The 23546-nt window shown below is 31.5% G+C and overlaps 1 protein-coding gene and 1 pseudogene across 4 annotated transcripts in view; both read left to right on the top strand.

Annotated features, from left to right (window-relative positions):
- The first annotated feature begins 7786 nt into the window (after positions 1 to 7786).
- LOC116425649 (tetraspanin-11) overlaps positions 7787 to 23546 on the top strand; it is a 51049-nt gene continuing 35289 nt past the window's right edge. For 2 of the 4 annotated variants that reach the window (XM_076373296.1, XM_031973651.2), the window contains exons 1-2: positions 7787 to 8352; positions 15310 to 15392. In XM_076373296.1, coding sequence (XP_076229411.1) covers positions 15345 to 15392 — 48 coding nt within the window. In that variant the 5' untranslated portion in view covers positions 7787 to 8352; positions 15310 to 15344. Of the gene's footprint in view, positions 8368 to 15309; positions 15393 to 23546 lie in introns of all 4 variants that reach the window. The other 2 variants (XM_076373298.1, XM_076373297.1) reach the window with 2 other exon arrangements.
- On the top strand, positions 18684 to 22862 carry LOC143175226 (uncharacterized; annotated as a pseudogene).

The raw sequence follows: 23546 nt of genomic DNA, 5'->3' as shown, positions 1-23546 counted from the left end.
TGATTATAACAAAATCTATACAGTACAAAATTAATAAATATCCACATATTTCAATAATTTCATCAAACGAATATATTTTGTAACATTCAATTTACAATGACGTTAAATTTTCACGCTTGAGCGTATATAAGTTGAAGTTAACTGATTACTTCATTTTATTCGCCACTTTGAATGAAAAATAAAATAAATCAACAAGATGCGAATACATTGATATATGACTTCAAAGTTACATGGGCCCACAGAGGGTTAATATATTGCAGCCCATTAAACTTAGCGAAACATTAAGACTTTGAAGGAATGTGAGTTGCTTTGGATGGGAATCCAAATAAGTGTTCGCAATCAGATTCAACAAAGTTTATTTTGCTTAGTATAAGAAAACGTGACGACGTGTAGCATGCATATAACTCGTAGCCGAAGACTCTAGTCGAAGTCTCAAGAACTAGAAGATCGAAGAACCTATGTTATCGTTGCATGCTCCTTTATAAAGGGACTTTCCTTTAACCTGTCAACTATGAAATTTACTTTAGATAATCTCTCGTAATGTTAAAACAAAGAAGAATTGTATGTTTATCAAAAATAATAAATAATTAAATAGTTGAAAGGCTTAGTATGATTTCAAGCTTTAAGATGAGGTGTATACTCGTCAAACGCAGTTAACTCGTTAACGGTTATCCCCGATTGGCTAAAGTCACGGAAACTGACTTCCACCTGTCGGGAAATTTTGCATACGGCTACTCATTCTTTACCTCCCTAATGCGCTGGAAGAACGAGAGCGGTCGCTAACTTAAAAATAGTGTCGGTGATAGTATATCACTTTATCTCAGCATAAATGCGGTGCGTAGCCTTGATCTCGCATAACTGGCCTCGAGTTTTCACCTGATGGAAACCAGTGCCCACGTTGCTTGGACACTTGGAGCTACAAGCCCTTCGAGGACCCAAGATTTATGGCTTCCACTTATGCTATTGAAGTTGCTGTGAGAAAACTACGCAGACTTATCTGCCTGCCAAATAACAAAAATGCTAAGGACGCTACCTTAAAAATAGCGTCTTACGTCGTGCATACCAGCTAGCCGATACAACTTCTATTTTTCCAACGAAACGAAGTACAATCTAAACTGGAAATCTCCTACATCGCTTCAGCAGAAGGGACCTTCTCATTGTCAAAACGCTAACGCTAGCTTAGAGATTTCTAAGGTTATGGGTTGTAGCACCTCGCAAAACAACCATAAAATAGGTAAAAGGTGTTCGATCCCAATCAACGAGAGTACCTTTCTTTACGTGCTGGTCCACTCCCCTACGATTAAGCAGGACCTATCCCAACACGAAAACGGTGACTCGCGCACTGCTTCACCCAACTCACGTCCACAATTTTGCCTGTCAATGACAACCTTTTTTGATTCTACTTATTTCTTGAAGTCGCCACCAATGTACCTTCTCTTCACCTTTCTTTTGGAAAAGACAGTCTCGCATCAGACAAGCAATAAGAAACATTAGAGCGACTCTCGTTCGAAATTTACTCAACACAGATACAATATTTGCACGTTTTTCACGAGAGATATAAGATAATGATGTCTATAATGGAACAGCTCCTAATATGGAACACCACAGTATTTCGGAAAATAATACCTTCATATGTCAATTACCATAGGAAACACTTCGTTAGTAATAAAACACAATCATATTAATAATTGAACATTAATTAAGGATTTGTCATTGAATGCCAAGCGTTATTGTGTTTGGTAGTATGTTAAATTTCCTAAAAAACGAATTAAATGTTTCTTAATATAAATAATTTCTGAATATAGAAATTATTATTTTTAATTATTTATTTTTTCATGATTTATCATTGAACATGTTTGTTTTTCAGTATTCAAAAGCAATTGTCTGGGTTCACATTCTTTGTTACTATTAAATATTATTATGTTATATTTTTATTTTATGGTTGCAATTATAAAAATGATTGTAATAGAAAAAAGTATGTCCGATACATTGTGTTCACGAAGAATGTACTGATCCCGATGTGTTAATCATCTATCCAATGTATAAAAGAAAAAAAAGAAAAAAATTAATATAATGTAAATTTAAGAAAGTGTAAAATTCATTTATTTATTCTTTTCAATTCCATAAATATTCATTTCTGTGATAAAACTGAATTTTTTTTATAAAGTTTTTATCGTGATTTGAAGGCATTTAAATTTTTACATTGTGATCGGTCAGTGTATTGATGTTTATTAATTTCTTTATGTTTTGATGCAGATTTCATCGAGAAATATGCATATTTCTTGTTTTGGTAAGTATCTCAAATTAGGTTCTATTATTTATATCATGTGCCGTTACCCTACAGCTCTTAGTTCACACCATATCAACTCAAGATTGTCTCATAATTGCACACAATAAAATATACTCTTGTTTGACAACAATTATTTCGCAGTTTGAATTCTTTCTATCATATTAAACTCACGCTGTTGTGCATTCCAGTTGTTTAACAAACTGACCGTAGAGAAACTTTTTGAAAGAAGAAATGTTTTGTTTAGAGGGTCTCCTCCGAGTCGATTGTCCTCAACTTGGAGAGTCTCAATTTTATCGTCGAAGTGAAGAGTTATTTATAAGAATTAGTCGCTCTTTTGTTTTTGATATTTGGAGTCAATAATTAGAATTTTACATAGTCATTTCTAAATATATTCTTTCTTTTGTCGTAGTAGGTATTTTTGTGCGCCCCTTTTTTAATTCGCTCTGTGACTGACCAGAATTAGTCTAAAACTGAAGAATTGTAGCGATGAGAGCCTGAGATAACAAACCACAGGACCCAAAGTGGTGGGCCCTAGAATAACAGCCCCCCCCCCCCCAAATCTGCAGATCTCTGCAGTCGCAATTTTTCCAAACTCTTTTGTCCTCATTCTTTTAAGCTAGATCCTCTAAATATAGGAGGAAAAGCTGCAAAGGTAGTCAGTTTTTTGGAAACAAGTAACACTTACGCGACTCTCCGTCTAATTGTGTACTGAGTTTTGTTAAATAAAATTAAGTAAAATCAATTCTGTAAAGTTTTTTCCCTCGAAGTGCTCTCCTAGAGTTACCTCGACGATACTTTTAATATAATCTGAACGTGTTCATGTATTTTAACCAACGGTTGAAAACAATTTTAATATCGGTTTCTGTTCTTAAAACAGTTATGAAGAACCGAAATAAAGTCATAACTGTTAATAGATATATCGGTTTTGAGTCATACCGGTTGCGGTTCCGGTTCTTCAGAACCGATACTATATCGGTTTTCTGTCGATTCTATAACTGTTGTATTTCGATTTTGAAGGAAATACCGAACCGAAGAATAATGGGTATAGAATCGATATAATATCGATTCTGAAAAACTGGAATGGCTCAGAACCTATATGACTGATAACAGTTCTGATGTTATGTCTGTTCTCTATGACTGTTTCACTCGGAACCAATATATAACAGTTTCAAACAGTTATTTTCCGAACCTCCACAATCTCTGACTCTGACCGTCACCCCGCTCCTCCCCTGCCTTCTACACAAGGATCGATCAATACGATATTCGTTTATAGTAAAAGTGACCAGTGTTTAACAGAAGTAGTTCTATATTGTACATAAAAATGTACACTTCCTAATCGTAATTGAGCCATTCACAAGCCAAATCGATTAACTTCATAAACCAGAAAGTGAAAAATATATATATCCAATAAAAATTCCTTTTAAAATATAAATTCAAATAAACATTGTAGAATGTATTATTGCAGACATAGCTTTTATTTAATGACATATAAAATGTATAAGATAGTATATCTTAGTCTTCAAATTACTTTTTTTTACAGAGAAATTTCATTATCCTACATCGTATTGTAAGGATGGATAATGTTAGTTTGTTTAAATTGATTATTCAGCAACATAATGTCTTCTTCGTCAACTGTATTTGATATGAGACCCCATACTGTCGATTTGTTCTTAAATTTTTATAATAATCAGGTTTAACAGAAGGAATGAATTTCAACAGGTCAATCATATCTTTCCTCTTTTCTCTTGTCACAGTTCTATTATATCTGTAGAATATAACAAAGGCTGGTCTAATTTTTTTAAATCTAGTGGTCTACCTGCTACTGATTTTCTAATATTAATGACAGTAATTCAGCATTTTCCACGCCCAAATAATTATTTTTAATCTCATTCAACTTGATATAACGGTATAACTTTTCTTTTTTCTAAAAATAATTTCCACTAAAATTAAAATGATTGTTCAATAATCTGCAATTATATGTACTTACTTCTACAGCAGTTAGATTGTAACTGACTAATTTCTTTTACTTACTTTTTGTGACGAGATAACATTAAATAATTTACCGTTATATACAAGGCACTGTCCAGCGCACACTGTAGCATGGATTGCATTGCATTTCAATCTGGATTTGCGTTAGAGTATAGAGTTAATTAGTTGGTTTCTGAAATAAATAATATTTTCTTCGATGACCAATAAAATTTTGTTATTATATGCTCTTGATCTTTATTATTAGGGAAACATATTATAAATATAAAAATGTGGAGTTAATCGATTTAGCTTCTGGATGGCTCAATTGCCCATCACGAAATACATACACGAAGGTAGTTAAAACTATTCGTCAAACTGGGAATGTTGTGAAAAAACGTACGAGGACTAAAGTTATTAATACCGAAAGAGGGAAAGAAGTTATAACAGCTAAAGTCAACGAAAATCTATATGTAAGCCCAACAATAAAACGAGTGAAACAAGTATGTCTGTTTTGTGTTGGATCCTTACAATTAGGAAATGTATCTTTCTGCTGTAGTAGGTATTTAATTAAACGTAAAAGTAACAGAATAAATGTAAATACAATATTAAATATTTTCTCCCGCGGCATGGGAAATGCACGCCTTCTAGAAGCATTGCTGATCATCCACTGTTCGTCGTATTCTGCGCGCGAAAAGAGTCCAAACCACTACACTGCAAACAATATGCTTCTCTCAAATACTGGTCACTTTTATCATAAATGGATATCATCTCCATTTTTTCTTACTTTCAGTATGCCATTATGAATTACTGATTTTAGATCGAAATTTCAAGCTGGCAGAGATTATCATTGATGATGTAGTAACATGTACATAAAGTTAATTTACTCATTTACTAAACTAACATGATTATAAGACGGAAAATATTTATATCAGAATGATGATCAGTGATTCAAATTAAAGAATTAGCTGTTCATTTCATATAAAATCAATTTACTCATAGTGATATGTTTCAAATGCATATTGCTTCCTAAGCATTTATCACATTTAAAAAAATTGTTATTAGAGCAAATATTTAAGAACCAACATTTTACGAATACCAATTTTCATCGAAACCATTACTGTTTTTCTTATTGATACCCCGATGAATCTATTTAATATTATGAATTCATTTCTGTTTCAAATGAATAGCATTTGTCTATACTGAGAATATATCTTGCGTACCGAGACTTAATGTGTTTAATTCATTTAAAAAAATTATGTTAATATCTTACGAATATCTTTTAAGTTTCCAATAATTCCGCACTTTGTCAAAGTGCAATATTTTCAACATACTTTTCTCTATAAAATCATGAAAGAATTATTTTCTACTTTATTCTACTTCGAAAGTTATTATTATTTAAAGTGCATCTGTCGTGGGAACTGCGACTGAGATTTTTCTTGTTTTATTGTAATGTAATCACAACTGCAAGATAATACAATGCATTACTTCAACAGTTCTGAAGTATTCTGTTTATTTAAAACTTGAACAACCAAATTTCAGGTCGAGACAACTATGCCAATTAAAAAATAGATTAAACATTTTTTGTTGTAAACATATACAACTTTCCAGGCATTTCCAATAATCTGACAAAAAAATATTGTATATAAAAGTTAATCAACATTCAATCGTTCATAAATTTCAATGTAAAATATTCAAAAAAGAATTTTCTTTATTAAAAGATAAAGGTCATCTTGATTTTTAAAAGTTAATATATATTTTTGAATTCATAATATTGTAGCTGATGTGAAGACGAATCCGACGACTTGATTGTAAGATACTATGTCTTTAAAGTTTCAAATAATGATAAAATATAATGATATTAAAATATAATGATATGATACAATGGTACAGATAGAATTAAACATTGAACAGCTTATATGTCAAATAAAGTTCAAATATTATCTTTTACTTATAACTATACAGTTTTCTTTTACCGTTACCTTTCGTAAAATATGTAGCAATATTAGGAATAACAATACTGTTATTATTCTAAGTATGAGTGTTCTAATTTTTTTCAATGTATTTATTTCAAAGAAAATGATATTTGTCAAATTCCTTTTACTGTAACATTATGTTACAAGCTATCATTGCATTTGTCATTGTACAACCACACTATATATTATAACACCATAATGAAAATATATTCCAAAATTTATTAATCGTGTGCACTTGTATTTAATATCAATTAAACATACTAAAATCTTTCCAAAGCAAGTTTTATATTATCTGAATATCAATTTGAAGTTCAATTACGTAAGTTATATTTACCAAGATAGTAAGGGATAACTTTACTTGAGCATCCTTAGTGATGCCTTCCATTGCTCGCAGTAATTTTTTACAAATATATTATGGGAGAATCAATACCTAGTGTTGATAAGAGTTAATATAGTATTAACACTAAAATTTCCTTGTTTTGCAATTATTGATACCTTAAAAGCCTTGAATACTCGAAATGATTTTACAAATAAATAGTTTCATTTGAATACTATAAGGAACATCGGAAGAAACTGAAAATAATTTATTGTTACAAGTTTTATAGGGATTACATATGAATCATATTAAATGCTCCGTATTTCTGGTGTTAATAACAGGTAAGCTTTGCGCATGGGACTCACAACCAGTACACGTGCTCCAAGCAGCAAAATATATTGACTGTTTAATTCGTGAAATAGGAACAAAATAAAAAAATGCAGTTGCATTTAAAATTTGTATGTTATTTTTAACAAGAGTTTCAACTTTGGTATGAAACAAGTGCGGAACCTATCGCTTTCTAAGAACTCTTCTCAAAATTTTAATTGATTAAAATTTGTTATATTTATATATGGATTAACAAATAGTTGTGACCCAACTATATAATGTGCATTTACGTACCAACAAACCTAAAACTCGGATTTAAACTTAAATTTTAATATTCTTTAACGACTATTTATAAAATAGGTTCACTTAGAATTTCTCGATTTTATTTTTTAGAATATTATTCTCAATAACACAGTTATTGAAAGTGAAGGATATTTTGCATTTTGAAGCTTTAACCCTTTGAGTGCCAAGAAACGATATATCGCTCCTTCAGGCACTGTAAGAAGTTTCCTTTTTATTTAATTAGTAATAAAGGAAGTCTAACATGTTTTTAGTATTGTGTAAAAATGTTATGAACTTCAGATCAAAATTGACCGAAATATAAATTTTCGTTCATAATCGTGCATCTTTCTTTAAAATGGCCTGACATTTCTCGAATACATATGAAAATTTCCCCTGGCTCTCAAAGGGTTAAAGTATTGTCAGTTTCTAGCAACAAAAACTTTTTCAAAATGTTCAGCTCGAGAAATTGATTTTCAATCACTTTTTCGCACGTCTAGACCACCATGACGTTCGTCATTTATAGGATAAACCTCGATCGAGTGGAGACGTCTCACAATCAGTAATGAGCGAAGATCGAATACGAAAACGAGAGAGCGTCGGCGCCGCTACAGTATGACAGCATGACGCAGTCGCGCCTGGACCAGCCTCTGCTCCGGAGGACGTTAGGGCGGTAGGCGAGCTGAAAGGGGAACGCAGAAAGCGTGCCACCAGTGCCGCTCCCGAGGCAAATGCCGTGGGCATTTGCTAGCAGCGTTTACCCTCGATAATGTCGTTACGATCATACTGGCCGGGATCGTCCTGCGAAGGTATTCAATCTGTGATCAATCGTGACGTTGAAGAGCAAGGAAACTACTGGTCGCATAGTAATACACGTGATCGGTGGATCAATGTTTCCCCAGTATAACCATCGTTCGCGTAAATATACTTTAAAGTAACTTTAAACACGAATTAGGAAACCAGAGATCGGATTATAACAAGTCGTGGGCCACCTGTGAATCTACGTGAACGGTCATCGATGGGAAATATTATTATATACGGTGGTCAGAGATTGTGAATTTTTGTCTCTGTAATATTCCTGGATCTTTCGTTCAATTTTGTTTACTTCGTCGTATGTTTGTGTGCCAAGTGGATTGTAGCGGAGTCTACTACCAGAAACGCTGTTGCAGCCTATTAAGGTCAACGTTATTGACAATACGGCAAGTAATATAGATGTAAATAATTTTTAAAATAATTGTGGGAGATTTTTTCTGATATATTAAGTATTGTGGGGAATACTAAATATTACATGTCGTTCTGATATAAATGATTACATAAATTCAATAATGTTTTCATAGTATTAGTGTTGTAGTTTGGCAATCAGGAATGTATACAAGGTTAATCAACTCAACATATGGGTGGCAGAATTAATTATACAGTGTGTCCTTTCTAAATCGATCCTCCGAAATATCTTGGAACTTACTGACGTTGCCAATAGATAAGACAAAGTTAAATTACTTTCAAAGGGTGGCATCATCTAATGTGATTGAATTTTTTGTAAGGACTGATTATTATATTATTATAACATAAAGAAGTGTTATCAGTAAGAACTGTGAAACCTGCGTTATATGAACTAATTGACGGAGAAAAGTGTTTAGATAAAAGAAGTTCTTAAGATAAATTGAAATGAAAATGATACCATTTGTTTGTGAGTATCTTTAAACATAAATAACACAATTTTTATTTAGTTAGAAAAAGATATTAGTATTCAGTCCTTCAATCTTTTTTGGCTGGTAAATCACATTATTTTCTCAATACATTTAATTCTGTAGAATTACATTCGTTTTGGGTCTCAAATCATCTAACGAGGAAAAGTATCGAACCCGGAAATTAAAGAAACTATGTAACTTTGTATATAAGTAGAATAAGTCAAGCTTAATATATTGCAATTTTTTTCGTGCCGTATTTCGCTTTAAGGGAGTCACACTACCTCTAAAAAAATGCAAATTTTTCTTTCCCGTGGATAATTTTGAAAACGATTAGAGCTTGCGAAAAAAAATTAAACAAAAAATACATTGTTCTTCCACGTCTATAAAATTGTAAAATAAAATTTCCAAATTAATCACTTCCAAAATCAAAATTTATCAAAATTTGAACTTTTTTACAAATTTTATTTTGCAACTTTATACACGTAAAAAAGCAATGTATTTTTTGTTTAATTTTTTTCTCGTAATCTCTTACCGTTCTTAAGATAATCCGCGAGGAAGAAAAATTTGTATTCCTTTCAAGGGATAGTTCCACCCCTTCAAGGTGAAATTCGGTACAAAACAAATTGTAATGTCTTAAGCTTGACTTACTCTACTTACACACAAAGTTTCATAATGTTTCTAATTTCCGGATTCGATACCTTTCCTTGTAAGCTCTGTTTCAAAAGTTTCGAAATGAGATAGTACCGTCTGTCTCGTAAGAGCTTACTGGTTGTATCTACAAAACTTGATATCTAACAACGAAAAGTTTGAGATAAGGTAAATACATAAAGTTCACTCGAATACGCGTTAGCTTGAAATATCCGAGTTTCATATTGATCAGTGTAAGGAATAACAATGAAAGCAAGAATATCATTGTTTGGCTGGTCGTTACGGTCTCTCAATGCACATCTAACAGAAAATGTTTAACTTCTCACAGAAAACAGATTGAAGGAAAAACATGTGCTAAATATAAGAACTTTAACTTGAACTTTAATCGCATTCGAAAAATACGAAGGACATTATTATTTGTATCGTACGCCGAATTTGTAGAAAACACATCAAAACGTTACAATAGATACACAGTACAGATACACACTAGAAAGATATTAGTATTTTACAGAATTTTCTATCCACATTAAACTTTTTATATATGTATTTATTTTTGCGAAGATACAGTTATTTCTTTCTTGTGAGGCGGATTGTATGTTTTCATTATTCTTGACGTTGGATTCGTCTTCACTATTCAGTTCTTGATTATTATTTAAGACATTTTGCAAAAAGTTTTTGTAGAAAAGCTAAGACCGACCATTGTAATTTTTTTTTAAGCGGTATCAATCTGTTACGCTACACTCTTAATAATCTTAAAAATTATTGTGAACACATTTCATCTTATAAAAGTAATTGAACACTTTTATCACAATAATATGTATTATATAAAAAAATGTGCGGTTAACATAATATAACGTTGAAATAACAGAATGTAGATGTAATAGAATGTTCAAGTAACAGGTGTTCGTATAATCAAGGTTGTACTACACATCCATTAATACATATATGCAGAAGTAAATACATCCTTCAGCTTAAATGCAGAATTGTATTCGATCTCTAAATGCCCTGCCAACTCTTTGTGGAAGAGCACTTTTGCCTGTACTTTTAGTACAAATAAAAATTTGTTTACTTGCGTGGTGAATTCTTTGTTTTAGGATGCCGATTATAAAATAAAAATTTTATTTTTAAATTCAATATTGAATTAAAAATATCTTGTAGACGAGTGATTTTTTAAATCACTTATTAAATAGAAATTTAAGTAGCTATAAAAGCTCTGTTAAAAAAGTAATTGCTGAGAGAAATTTAAAATTAAAAATTTAATTTCTTTTTTGCTTATTGTTTTATAATATATTGAATTATATTGTAAAAATCTTGCATTACGCTTCATCTATATCTGTTTCTTTTTTTAACTAAAGGGTATCTGCTCGTCAAATACCCTCGTCAAAAACACGTAAAAGAATTATGACGATCAATTCATTTATTTATTCAATTCCTTCACGTGTTTACGTAACAGAAACTAACTTGTATCGAATAATGTACTCCTCAAAATCGTTGAACTCATCACTAGTTTCGATTTAAATAGGACACCTTGTATAGTAAGATAAAATTCTGATGTCAACTGTTAATAACAGTGTTTTAATGCCATTAATGCACCACCTGCTATTACACATAACTACAGTACCCGAAATTTCTATACAGACGTATATATTTTGCCATATTTAGAGGCAAACCATAGAGGTATTATAAAATTTTCTATGTTTTTCCATTTTCGTTTATATTTAGTCGGCACTGAAAGAGATGGAACATTGTATTTACTGAGAAGTATTTACATTTTGCGTTCGTTATGGTTTCTTATATATGAGAAAGAGACTTTTTAGTGCAAAATAATCATTTAGTTCTTGTTTACGTTTGGAGTGGATAATTACAACAAACTGCGAATATTCTAAGTGTAATCGTACTGAAACTCATTAAAACTATGCGTTTGTTATTATTTGATTGATTTATATTAGACTGCCACGAGGAAAATTGTTAACAAGAGAAAAAATGGCATCGATCGATGCTTATAAAAATATGGGGTTTTCTAATCGCACAAATTGCAAACAAAATTAATCATTCGTACACAATAATAAACAGTTATGTCAATTTGGGTGTACGTTACGGTTAAATCATTCTACAAGCGAGAATTAAAACCGGTCGAAAAGGCATCGTTCATTGTTAACCAGTTAACTGTTTGAATTTAGTTTGAAAAATCTCCGATTGTGTGCGCAATAAAATTAAAAAATAAAGTGTATACTTGTCAAATGCAAGATAAATGCATCTATAATATATTTTAACGAAAAACTACAGCTCAACGAAGAAGAATTACACGTTTATCGGCAAACAATAAAAAATTGATCGTTGAAAACATTAGTACCATTTTGTGATTTATGATGACATGTATACTCGTCAAATACAGTTAATTGGTTAATGACCTCGGCGAGCATAGAAACCAAAAATGCAGCTCAACTTCAAACTAAATTACAGCTGCGAATTACAACGAGATGTGTACAACAAATTTTGAAACCTTCTGGACAATATCTCTGAACAAAAATATTACGTAAGCTGGTTCTGAAAGAAGAACATAAACAGGCTCGTTTCAATTTCGCACGGAAACATATTTCCCGGACCAAGAAATGAAAATTCGTTACAATTTCAGATAGTGCCCCTTGCCTTATAATATCTTTCTGAACTGTCATCATTCTAACTGCTCTGTTAGCAATAATTTATTAAAAATAAAAGAAAATTCCAGTCTTATTCTATACCAACGTGTGCTCCAAGGTGTATAATCATTAATAACTCAGGAATAATATGTAATTTGCAATCAAATAAATTGAATAATATTTATATTTTTTAAATTCTATTTGAAATCTTCGCTACGAGTCTGACACGATATTCTAGGACAAGGGGTTAATGAAAGAAAAAATCGTACAAATGAGTCACAATTTTCATGGCGGCTCTCTAATGATTTGGGCTGCGTTTAAAGCCGACAAAAAGGCTCCAATTTGTCACATTAATCACAAAATTAATACCGAAAATTATACTGAGCTACTGCATATGGGTTTAGCATCATCTCTGAAAAATATAGAAGATAATAATTTCGTATATCAACATGATAATGAAGACCATAGAAAATCTTTGGGAAATCATTACCAGAAAAGTTCACAGCAATAGGAGACAATGCAAGTCTCTTTCTAAATTATGGAACGCAGTGAACGAAACGTGGAAAAGTATCGAAACATATACACTATGAAATTTAATATTGCCAATGCTAAACCGTATTTTTAGTGTCATTCATAAAATTGGTGGTAACACAAAGTATTAATATAGAAAGAAACTAAAAACTATTGTTAATTTTTATTTAATGTGTGTAAAATATTGCTGACTTTATAGAAATTTCACGATTAATTTTATGTTAGATCATATTTTTGTATTTTTCCTGAAATAAAAATGTTATGTTCATTTTTGCAAACAATCTATATATTTCTTTAATTGCTCTTAAAACGCTATCACACACAAATGTATCCCTAGTATAAAATAATTATAAGATTTTAGCAAAAACGTGGTGACTTTATAGAAATTTTGAGCACTGCATGCATTATATGTAATCGTCTGCCAAGGTCATAATGGTAATACAGTAGAATTTCAATTATCCGAATTAAGTAAAAAGAGATTTTTCGGATAATCGGTTTGAAAGAATGAAATTTGTAAAGATGTTATAAATTAATTAGAAATTAAATAGCTTTCAAATATAAATAGTTATTATGTGAAACATACACAGTTAAGGCAAAAATTGCAGTACAGAAAATAAATTCAATTTCCTTAGACATTACCAGGTTACAAATTCCTTTTAAAACGAATGTCTATACACGTACAGTAAGTCACAAGAGTATTCGTACCCTATAAACTACCAACTTTGAAGGATTGATATTTGTTTACAATTCAAGTTTCAAAGTTCTTATCAACAGAAATACATATTGGAATTACGAAGCTTTCAAACTTATATAAACTTCATTGAAAAACAACATATCAGTAGAATAAAAATGTAATTTTATATAAATAGGAACAAAATTGGTCGCACAAGCCAGATGGTTTACATCGTCTCAAAAGTATTAAAAAATGCAAAGGAGGTCCAACCAAATATTAGTTATAATATTAAATATTATATCAAAGCGTATGATAAAACTGCGATAATTTTTTGAAATTAATATATATTTGAATGAACTTGTTTTTTTAGACATAAGTAACTCTACAATTTGTTGTATATGATATTTGATAAAACAATTGCCTTTGTGTAAAGGTACGTTCCAAAAATTACAGATATGACACAAGAAGAGTTGTCTTCGGTTGCCAACGTATATCATGATAAAGACAAATCTCGTTCTCGGTTTACCATATGTTAAAGTAGAAAAAAAATATGTTCCAAATTGTAAACATTGTTGGATATAGACTTACAGATACTTTATCGACTTTTGGAATAATCAGTGATCGTGTTATCCACATTCGAATTATAATTGTATCTTTTAAGTACAATAAAGTGAAGGGGATTCAAAGACATCTTTCTCTATTCAGTTTACTTTTAATAACGATTAAATCGTTGAACACATCAATTTGAAATACCAACTTTCTTGACGTAATTAATTTCTTTCTAATACTAATGAAATCATTTTTATCGGAAAGCAACGTTTATGAAAATAATAGAATAAAACGTTAAACCTAATCTCAATTTTTCGAATGAAAGATCGTACGAAATGTTAATGATATTTTGTTTCAAATTTTCCCTGTAATTATTGTTTAATGTTTATATGTTTGATGTTTTGTATGAATACAAATGTTATATGATATAATAATTTATAGTGGTATTGAGTAAGTATTGTAGTTCCTGAATAATTATAGTCGCTTGTTGGTAAGTATATGTTTTATAAACAAATTTAGATGGACTATTTTTATTCTGCATTCTTTCTATACTAACTACACTGTAAAATGTTAATCATTTATTATATTTGTAGTAAGGCAATATTTAAAATAATAAAACTTCAACACTTAGTTTTAAATTTAAAATAAAAACTTGTATACATTTTGTGCTCAAAGCGTTTTTCACTTTAATAATTCATAGGAAATTCATAGTTAGTTGATTATGCTTTTAGTAAGAGTATTTTCTATTTAAAACAATTTAATGTTTATATTCAGAAGCAAATATTTATCTTCATACAATTCTTATTTTAATATACAACAAAACATTTTATTTTCCAGATAAAAAAACAGATCTTAAACATACATATTTTGATTTATAGGTGTTCTACATATTCAATGAAAAATATAAAATTTAAATATATAAAAAAAATTATTTTTTTAAATGAATTACAATTGAATATACTGCTTTATCATTTACGTACACAAATTTTATTTCACGAGAACTGTAGCAAGATAACTTTTCAATGATCAATTTTACGCATTTCTTCCTGTATTTGCCTCATATTTTACCCTTACTTTTTTTTTTAATTTGTTTAGTACACTTGCTTACAATTCAAAAACAGAAGAATATATACAGTTAGTAAATTGAGAGGTAAATCGAACTAGGAATCCGAATTTACATTAATCAAAGTTACAGTATCTGCGCTAGAATTCCAAAATCTAATTTTTCAACAGATACAATCGCAGTAAAAAAGAAGAAACATTTCTTTATGTTTACTCAAAAACGCTTGATTGTTGAAAATAACGAAACAGTTTAAATTCTCTTTTAATGTTGAAATATCTCTATACTAGCGTTTAACATAATAATAAATTATAATTACTTATCCGTAATTAATTAAACAACTCACATGAGTAACGTTATGATTTCAGATTGACGACTACTTGATGTCTTGTAAAAAGTCAGCATGAAATATTTGAAAATCATTCTGTTCACATTCAACTTGTTAATATGGGTAAAGTATTAATCAATCAATTGAAAATGAGATTAATTAATTTATAGTATAGATCCGTTATGAATTTTAGTTTAAGTATTTGCCTCAAACTATATAATTATAAAAAGTTTTATAAATGTTTACATTAAGGGAATCCGCGCCAATGACTTTCATTGAAAAATCTGTTGTGAAGGACATGATTTCAAGAAACTTTTATTTATACATGCCATTGTCGTAAATGGCCTTAGTTTTTCAAATATTAACAAAAATATATATTTGGTACTATATGTGCTATTTTGCTATTCGCAGCATGAACCTTATTTAAATGAAGTAAACTATAGCACAAAATACTACTTATATTAACTAAGGTCACTGTTACGAGTGCTTGACACTTTACATTTTTTAACTGTCACAATTACTTCAACAGTTCTATAACATTAAAATTTCGTATCAAGCTCAAATTCGCCTTCACTTTCACTTGCTGCCGTCGTTTCTTACAATGTATTTACAGCAGTTTTATTTAAGTAGTTAGATATTGATGTTAGTGGGACTAGTTTTTTGCAAAGTGGGATTGCATACTAATCTGGAAGGACCTGGTCAGTCCTTACAGTTTGATAGAAGTTTTGGCAATTATGAACTAATAAGATGGGCTGGACTCACGAAACTGTCGTCCCCTGGGAAAACCAGTACAGTGAACATTGGATAATTTCGACACTCAACGGGACCGGAAGGTTGTAATTATCAAGAGATAGAACCGAATTTACCCTAAGAAACGGAGATTTTAGCATGGCAGACGTAGAAAAAGACAACGTAAATAAAAGGAAAAAAAGACTGACAGTCGAAGCGTTCTGCAACACTAAAAGCTCGCGATGAGCTTGAAACCTCAAACATCAAACATCAAACTTTCTTGTTTTTGACTTTTGATGAATGAAACTTTCACCATCATGTTTTCTGTGTTTTCCTGATTAAAATGACACCAAACACGATAGAATTACGATCATAATTGCTTGTATAATAAGCGATTGAAGTTTCGGATATAGAAAATGACTGGGAATAGAAGAGAAAGTGACATTGAAATCGTCGAGGTCGACAATAGTTAACCAGTTACCTGCGGTTAAAAAATGAAGAGGTCTCGGCCAGTAACAAAGATGTACTGAAATTGTGCCGCCATAACTATCGGGCAGACCGCGGCTAATGCATGTTTCCCCTTGCCCTCCAACCCGGATAGCTGACGGAGCATGTTCCAGAGGGGAAGAGACGAATGGTACATAATTCTTTTTTGTTTTGGTTTGGTTTTTTATTAACCGTTTGAGTACCAAAGGTTTTTAAAAAACATGGTCGAAAAAAGCCGAACAGCGCAATAGAACTTTCTGAATAGGATGCGAAAACATCCAAGCGGCGCGATAGCGTTCCTTTTATTCTGTGCCTGGAAAAGCCAAACAGCGCGGTAGCGCTTGTCTTAATCTATGTTAATACTATTGTATTATATACATATATTAATTTATAATACGTAACAACTAAATACAAAATGTATTACTTGGATTACCTATATACAAAAAAGTAGCGATGCAACGTACATGCGCCTGAAAAGTTGAGCGCGTTTCGCCGAATTGTGAGTGCACCGTCAGTTGTCCGTATCGTTCAAATGCGCTGGCTTTTTTCGACATGAAATCTGACGAGCGCCAAAACGGCGTGTGGGATTCGAACGGTTAAAATATAGCCTAGGTATCATTCATCCTGCGTTCGACGAGTACACACTTCATTTTTTATTGCATTGCCAGCAGAATGAGAGATATTTTAAACTAAATTCCACAGTTAACAAGTTAAAAGAAACATGGTAGGGGTATGGCGGGGATGATGTTGTTACAATTACCCATTGTTTACTGCACCGCTAATAATAGTCTCTGTTGTTTAAATGAAACTCGTGTTCACATATTACAAGAAACGACGTTAATAAGTGAAAGTAAATGGGAAATATTTAAGTGCGATGTAAAATTTTAATACTTTATGACTTTTAAACAAATCGTGACCATCAAAAAATTTAAAGTTCCAGACATTCAGAATACTAACTTTAACAACATATTCCAAGATCAAGGTCAAGGTCATACGTGACGTAACATTTTATTTGAATAATTACCATGACACTCCTTCTCCGAGTAAATTTTTACAAATATCACGGAAATTAAACTAAATTGGCGGCAATAGGCATAGTGAAAAGTTTCAAAATCATGCCCTGACAATATATGTCAAGATCAAGGTCATCGAGCAACTTCCCCTAATGTAAACATTTACTAGAAATTTTTCTAATATTTATTATATCAACTAAGAATATGGAATTTTCGTACTTATCTTTTAAAATTGAATGAGTAACTTCTCCATGAACTTTGTATTTTACGGTGAACGGTGTGTAGAATTTAAGCATGTACATGGTGTGTAAAAATTGTATGTAAAGAGCACTGCAGTGCGGTTCTACACCTCTGGATCAGTGAAGATTTCATAAAAAAAAGTATGCAAAATTCAGCTTGACTTTGAATTTCAAGGTCAAATTTTTTTTTTATTATAGTGTATTTCACTCATTACGAGGAAGAAAGTCTTAAAATAATCAGAGGAAACTCAACTTTTTCCTTGGAAAAAGTAGTTAAAAACTACATTCTAGAGATCGTTTTATACATAATATGCTTATATTCTGAAGTCAAGTGCTGTGAGAATTAAGAACAGGTGGTATTGCAGCAGATACATACCGTAGAATTACTATTATGCATCCCTCTTTTGTCTGAATTCACTCTTTTACTTTCTATTTTATCCTTTGCTATTTAGTTCATTCGCATCGCGAAGCGGAATAATCCGCGGTTAGCTACTGTGAACATCCAAGTAACGTGATATTATAGCTGTGAAGGGTATGTCATAAAATTCCGCTACCCAGATGTTTACCCTGCGTTGGATGACAAAGGCCCAACGCGGCGCGTGAAATATTCCGCTCCGTGATGCGAATGAACTAAATAGTAAAGAATAAAGAAGAAACTAAAAGAATTGATTCAAAGAAAAGGGAGGTGCACAATAGTAATTCTACGCTATGTATTTGCTACAACAACACCTGTATTCAATTATCGCTACACTTGAGCTCAAGACATAAGCACATTATGCATAAAATGATCTCTGGAATTTATTAATCTTTATTTATTTCTTTCAAGAAGACGATTAATTTATTTTCCGACCCCTAGTTCCTGTGAGACTTTTTTCTCGTAACAAGTAGAATACATTACAATAACAAAATATTTGGCTTTGAAGTGGTTAACCATTGACCATGGTTAAGGTCAATTTTGCAGGAACTTTTTTAACCAAATCTTTACCGATCCGAAAGTGTAGAATCATGGCACAGTGCTCTTTATATACAATTTTTATACCACCCTTGTACAAGGTGTTTTCGATCCAACGGTACAAGGAAATGAGTGGTTTCAGATGCAAGAAGAAAAAATGTATTTTGATAATTATTTATAAAAGGAACCTCCTAGTTGATTTCAATGACCTTGAAATATATTTTCAAGACCTAGCCATTCTACACAACTTTTCCCTATACATGTTACTATTACTCAGTCTCAGTTTCCAAGATACAGGAAACTTTTGACAAATTCAGAGCTATGGTTACTGCCATGTACCGATTTACGCTTCTTACAACAGCCATGTTATGATTTATGTTTGAGTTTTGGATACGAATTGCTTCAAAATTACACCTTGTCAGTACTCTGCCATTATGAGTGGTCGATAAGCATGCGTACAGTGAGACTGTTAAAGTTGTTAGTGTATCCGTAAAACTTATAATGAAGTTATACAAATTCTTGAGCTTATGTCATAATCATGATAAGTTAGTACAGTCTGTACTAGAACGTAAAGTGATTCATTTCACGATGAAATAAGTAAAACGAAATAAAGCTATGACGTTTAACCTGTTAACTGTAGACTTTCGTTTCAAAAATCTCTCATTGTACTCGCAATAAAATCAAAAACTAAAGTGTTCACTCGTCAAATGCAAGACGAATGCACCTATGGTATATTTTTATGAAAAATCAAAGCAAAACAAAGAAGAGTTACATGTTTATCTGAAAAAATAAAGAATTCGTTATTGAAACAATTAGTATCATTCGAGTCCCTTAGTTGACAAGTGAATTAAGTCCCTTTTTTTAATACTGTAGAAATTGGACTTCCGTGTAATATCGTACAAAAAATTAAATACACAATGTAACTTTATTGTAATCGGATAACGCGAAAGAATAATAATTATGTCATTATAACTTAAAAGTAAAATCCATATTTTTGTCTCATGCCATATGGCTATTAATGTATTAATAATCATAAGTTACTCAAATGTTATCTTTAATGCACTACAAGTTTGCTGTATATTATGTATGAAAGAAACTTATTCGTTGCTGGATTCTTCACCAGTTTCTTCAATTGTACTGGGTCTTTAATGCTTGAAAAAATGCATGAGGAATTGGAGGGATAAATTTCAGTAAATCTAACATGTCCTTTTTTTGGATGCGTAAACAGGACGCACAGATGGATATAAATTTTCGTGCATTATATTTTTCAACTGCAATTGTCTGCCACTCCGAGCACGCTGAATATTTCAAACTCAACATCCACAGAAATCTTAGTTTTATACAAAATATCAAACTGTTTTCCACGTTCATAGTATAACCACTGACTGGTGAGCCAATTTACAGTTTATAGTAATGTATTTTTCTTACGCTTTGTTATAGACCGTTCTAGCTGTTTAGTTAAAAAAATTCGTTTCTTTTCATTTGATAAACCACAAAAACTTTTTGGTATGTCGAGCAGTTTTCATACAGCGATACCAATCTTTATGGATGTAAATAGATGTATGGCGTGCTGCAGATTGAACACATCCAAAATCTGAATCATTCGGTAATAACAAATGTCCTGATATTAAGAACTTCTGTTCTATAACCTTCGCTGAAATATCGTCACTTTGCACTAATTTTAACAGAGCTATTTTTATATTACCATTTTGTTCAGTACAAGAGTCACTATAAATATTTATCTTATTTTTATTACCAGCAACAGATTCAGAATGCTTTGTCAGAACTGAATATAATGCTATTTCTTGCGATCCTCTGGATGCTAATGTTTCATCCCAAACATGAAAGTATCCTTTATTTCACGTAAATCGTGAATACTGAGATTATAATAATACATATTTTTCTTATAATACGAATTAAGAACTGTTAATATTGGAAATGGTAATGTTTTCTGTAAATCGATACTACATACATAAATATTATTTGAACACTTTGCATTTTCTATATCTTCTTTTATAGAATTACATACTATTTCTGCTATTCGTAAATGTAACTCATGTTGATCTTCAAGTTTTTTAATAGCTTCTTGATCACTGTTTTCTGTATCTAGTTTAATTTTATATTCATCACATCTCTTGCATGTATCTTTCCGTGGTGCTTTAAAATGAAAATTAAAACGCGTATTAAATATATGACGATACATGTGCTCTTTTACTAGCAGCATGTTTCATTTGGAGCATTTTTCTTTATACAACATATACATTTTCCGAATATTGAGATTGTCATTTAGATACCGTCGATTTGGATTGCATTGACGTGTGTAATGAGATACAATAACAGAAAAACTTTGAATATGATCATAAACATCTTTAATAGTATCTTCGCTGAGTTTACGTGGATTTGCTGCTTCACCCCTATCGTCATTTTCAGCAAATTTACCTTTTGCATGTTTTTATAGCTCTTTTAATGCGTCCCTCACTGACACCAAAAGTTTATAAAAAATACTTCTTACATACAAGAATGGCAGAGTCACCAATATTGGGTAAACAATATACGTTACTGCTACTTTTCATACATCTACTTGCATCTCGTGGTCGTCTCCTTTTTATAGGTACTCTTTGTATACATCCACAATGATATGCATTTCGTGCTTCAAAGGATCTTATTTTCCAAAAATTATGCAAGTGATTCTTCTGTGTTTCTTCGTCAACTTTGTCTCTACGTTTTTTTTTGACATCCATATTCTTTGTTTTCAAACTTTTTCGCGGGAACTATATTATTGTTCCGGTTTATATATTCTGCACCCGAATTACGAAGTCGTTTTGCAACATTCCTAGCCTAATCATCACTATTTCTTACTTTTTTCCGACTTTCTGTAGGATTTGCGTTAACGTTATTCATTTCGAGCGGATATAATCTAACACAATGTTACCGATACGGAAGCTAATAAGATACTAAACTGTTCTAGAAGTTAATGGAAACATGAATGACCCTCATCGGTTTCACTAAATACGAAACGATTATCGTGTATACATATATCAGTTTCCTTTAATCGAATGTAACAGTAGAGTAAGTCTATATGTTCCGTGGAATAACGGAGTAAGTCTAAGAGATTGGAAAGATATTTTTACAGTCACTTAATTTATGATGTAAAATTAACTCTTATTTTTTATTAACGTAAAACAAAGTATAGACAAGTTAATGTGTTAAATGAAACAAGTATTCTTAATACTTACTGGTTCTGTAAAAATGCCATTTTTCGTAATTTTGGACTTATGCCACTTGTCCACTAAGGGGTTCATTTCAAGCTTTAAAATGACGTGTATTCTCGTTAAACGCAATTAGCTAATTGATAAACAACAACCAATGTTTCGATGTCGCAATATTTATTACGTAAAGAATGGAAAGAGAAAACATGTTAAACGACAATGCGATTTAGAAAATTACTTTTTATAAATCGTGGTTCAAATACGTTCATTTACTTCTGTAAACTGCATGTTATATTATCGAGTGTCATATAATGTTACAACCTTCTCAGCAGTAATTTTTAATAAGCAAGTCATCCATTGTTTCAATCCCAGTTGCCGAGTATGTCAGTTTCTGTCGTGAAATATGCATATTATGGGTTGAAAACCACTGTGTTAAGATAGGAGGAGAACATATAATAGTTGTAATTGACATGGCTAAAATAGGAAAAAGGATATTTAACAAAGACAACCTCGTTACTGGATAGTAAATATTCGCAAGTGTCGAAAAGTCTGCTATTTATTGAGCCAATTGAAAACAGAAATGCGGAAACATTGCTGAGTACTACAGTTCCATAGTGAATTGAGCCAGGTACGACAATAATGTCGGATACCTGGAGATCGTACAATTGTTTAAAGCATGAAGGATATACGCAGCTAACTATTAATCATAAAATGAATTTTGCTGATCCAGACACGGGAGCGCACATACGGAATATACAGCGTATGTGAAGGGACACGTGAGCTAATATTCCTTGTTATGAAACTCGTACGTCACAGTGTGTTGGATGTATAGCAGAGTTTAATTTCAAACGACAACATGGTTTTAATAAGCGTATAACTGCTCTTTCTTTGACGCGATGGCAGAAATATTTCCCCTTTCCGAAACAATTAAAAATGATACACATATGTTGTTTCTAAATTATTAAACACATGATAGGGCGTGTACAACTCACTAAATTGAGTGAAAAACATAGTTCCAAAACTCAATAGTTTCCAAAATAAAAATAAGTTTTGTTTAGCACTAGTTTTACCGATATTTTTACATACCTATCTCTACCGACTCGGATCAATTTGACTCATGAACAACATCACACATTTTCTTGAAAAAATTACTTAAAAGACAACATAATTATACACAATGACCTTATAAATGAAACTATGAGATGTATGGATAAAAGTCAGTACAAGCGGTAGAAAAACAATGTAAATGGTTTCTGTAATTTCCCTCGCGAAGTTCTAAATCGGTCACATTAACCCGTCCCGTAAACTTACAAGGAGAGTGCAAGACCTTTGGGTCACCGATTTCGGGACGCCATTATTCAACTTGGTGATTATTCTGATTAATACTGCGCTTATTGACGTGACAAATTTTTAATAACGAATATCTAAAAAAACTATTGAGTATCTGCCCTTATAATGGTGTGTATTCATAAACAGGAGAACCAAATCTACCAATATGCAAAGTTTCAACGAAATCGGAGACCCGAAGGCCCTGCACTCTCCTTGTTAGTGTTAAAAATAAATATATGGGGGCCGAATTAAGACCACCGAATTATCTCGAAAAGTATCACTTATACGAACAAATGTGTCAAACAAAAGTTACAGGGTAT

This window comes from Nomia melanderi, chromosome 13, assembly GCF_051020985.1.
Source record: "Nomia melanderi isolate GNS246 chromosome 13, iyNomMela1, whole genome shotgun sequence".
In the NCBI taxonomy this organism is placed as follows: domain Eukaryota; kingdom Metazoa; phylum Arthropoda; class Insecta; order Hymenoptera; family Halictidae; genus Nomia; species Nomia melanderi.
The sequence above is the reverse complement of the archived record's forward strand: the minus strand, read 5'-3'. Positions and strand labels throughout refer to the sequence as shown.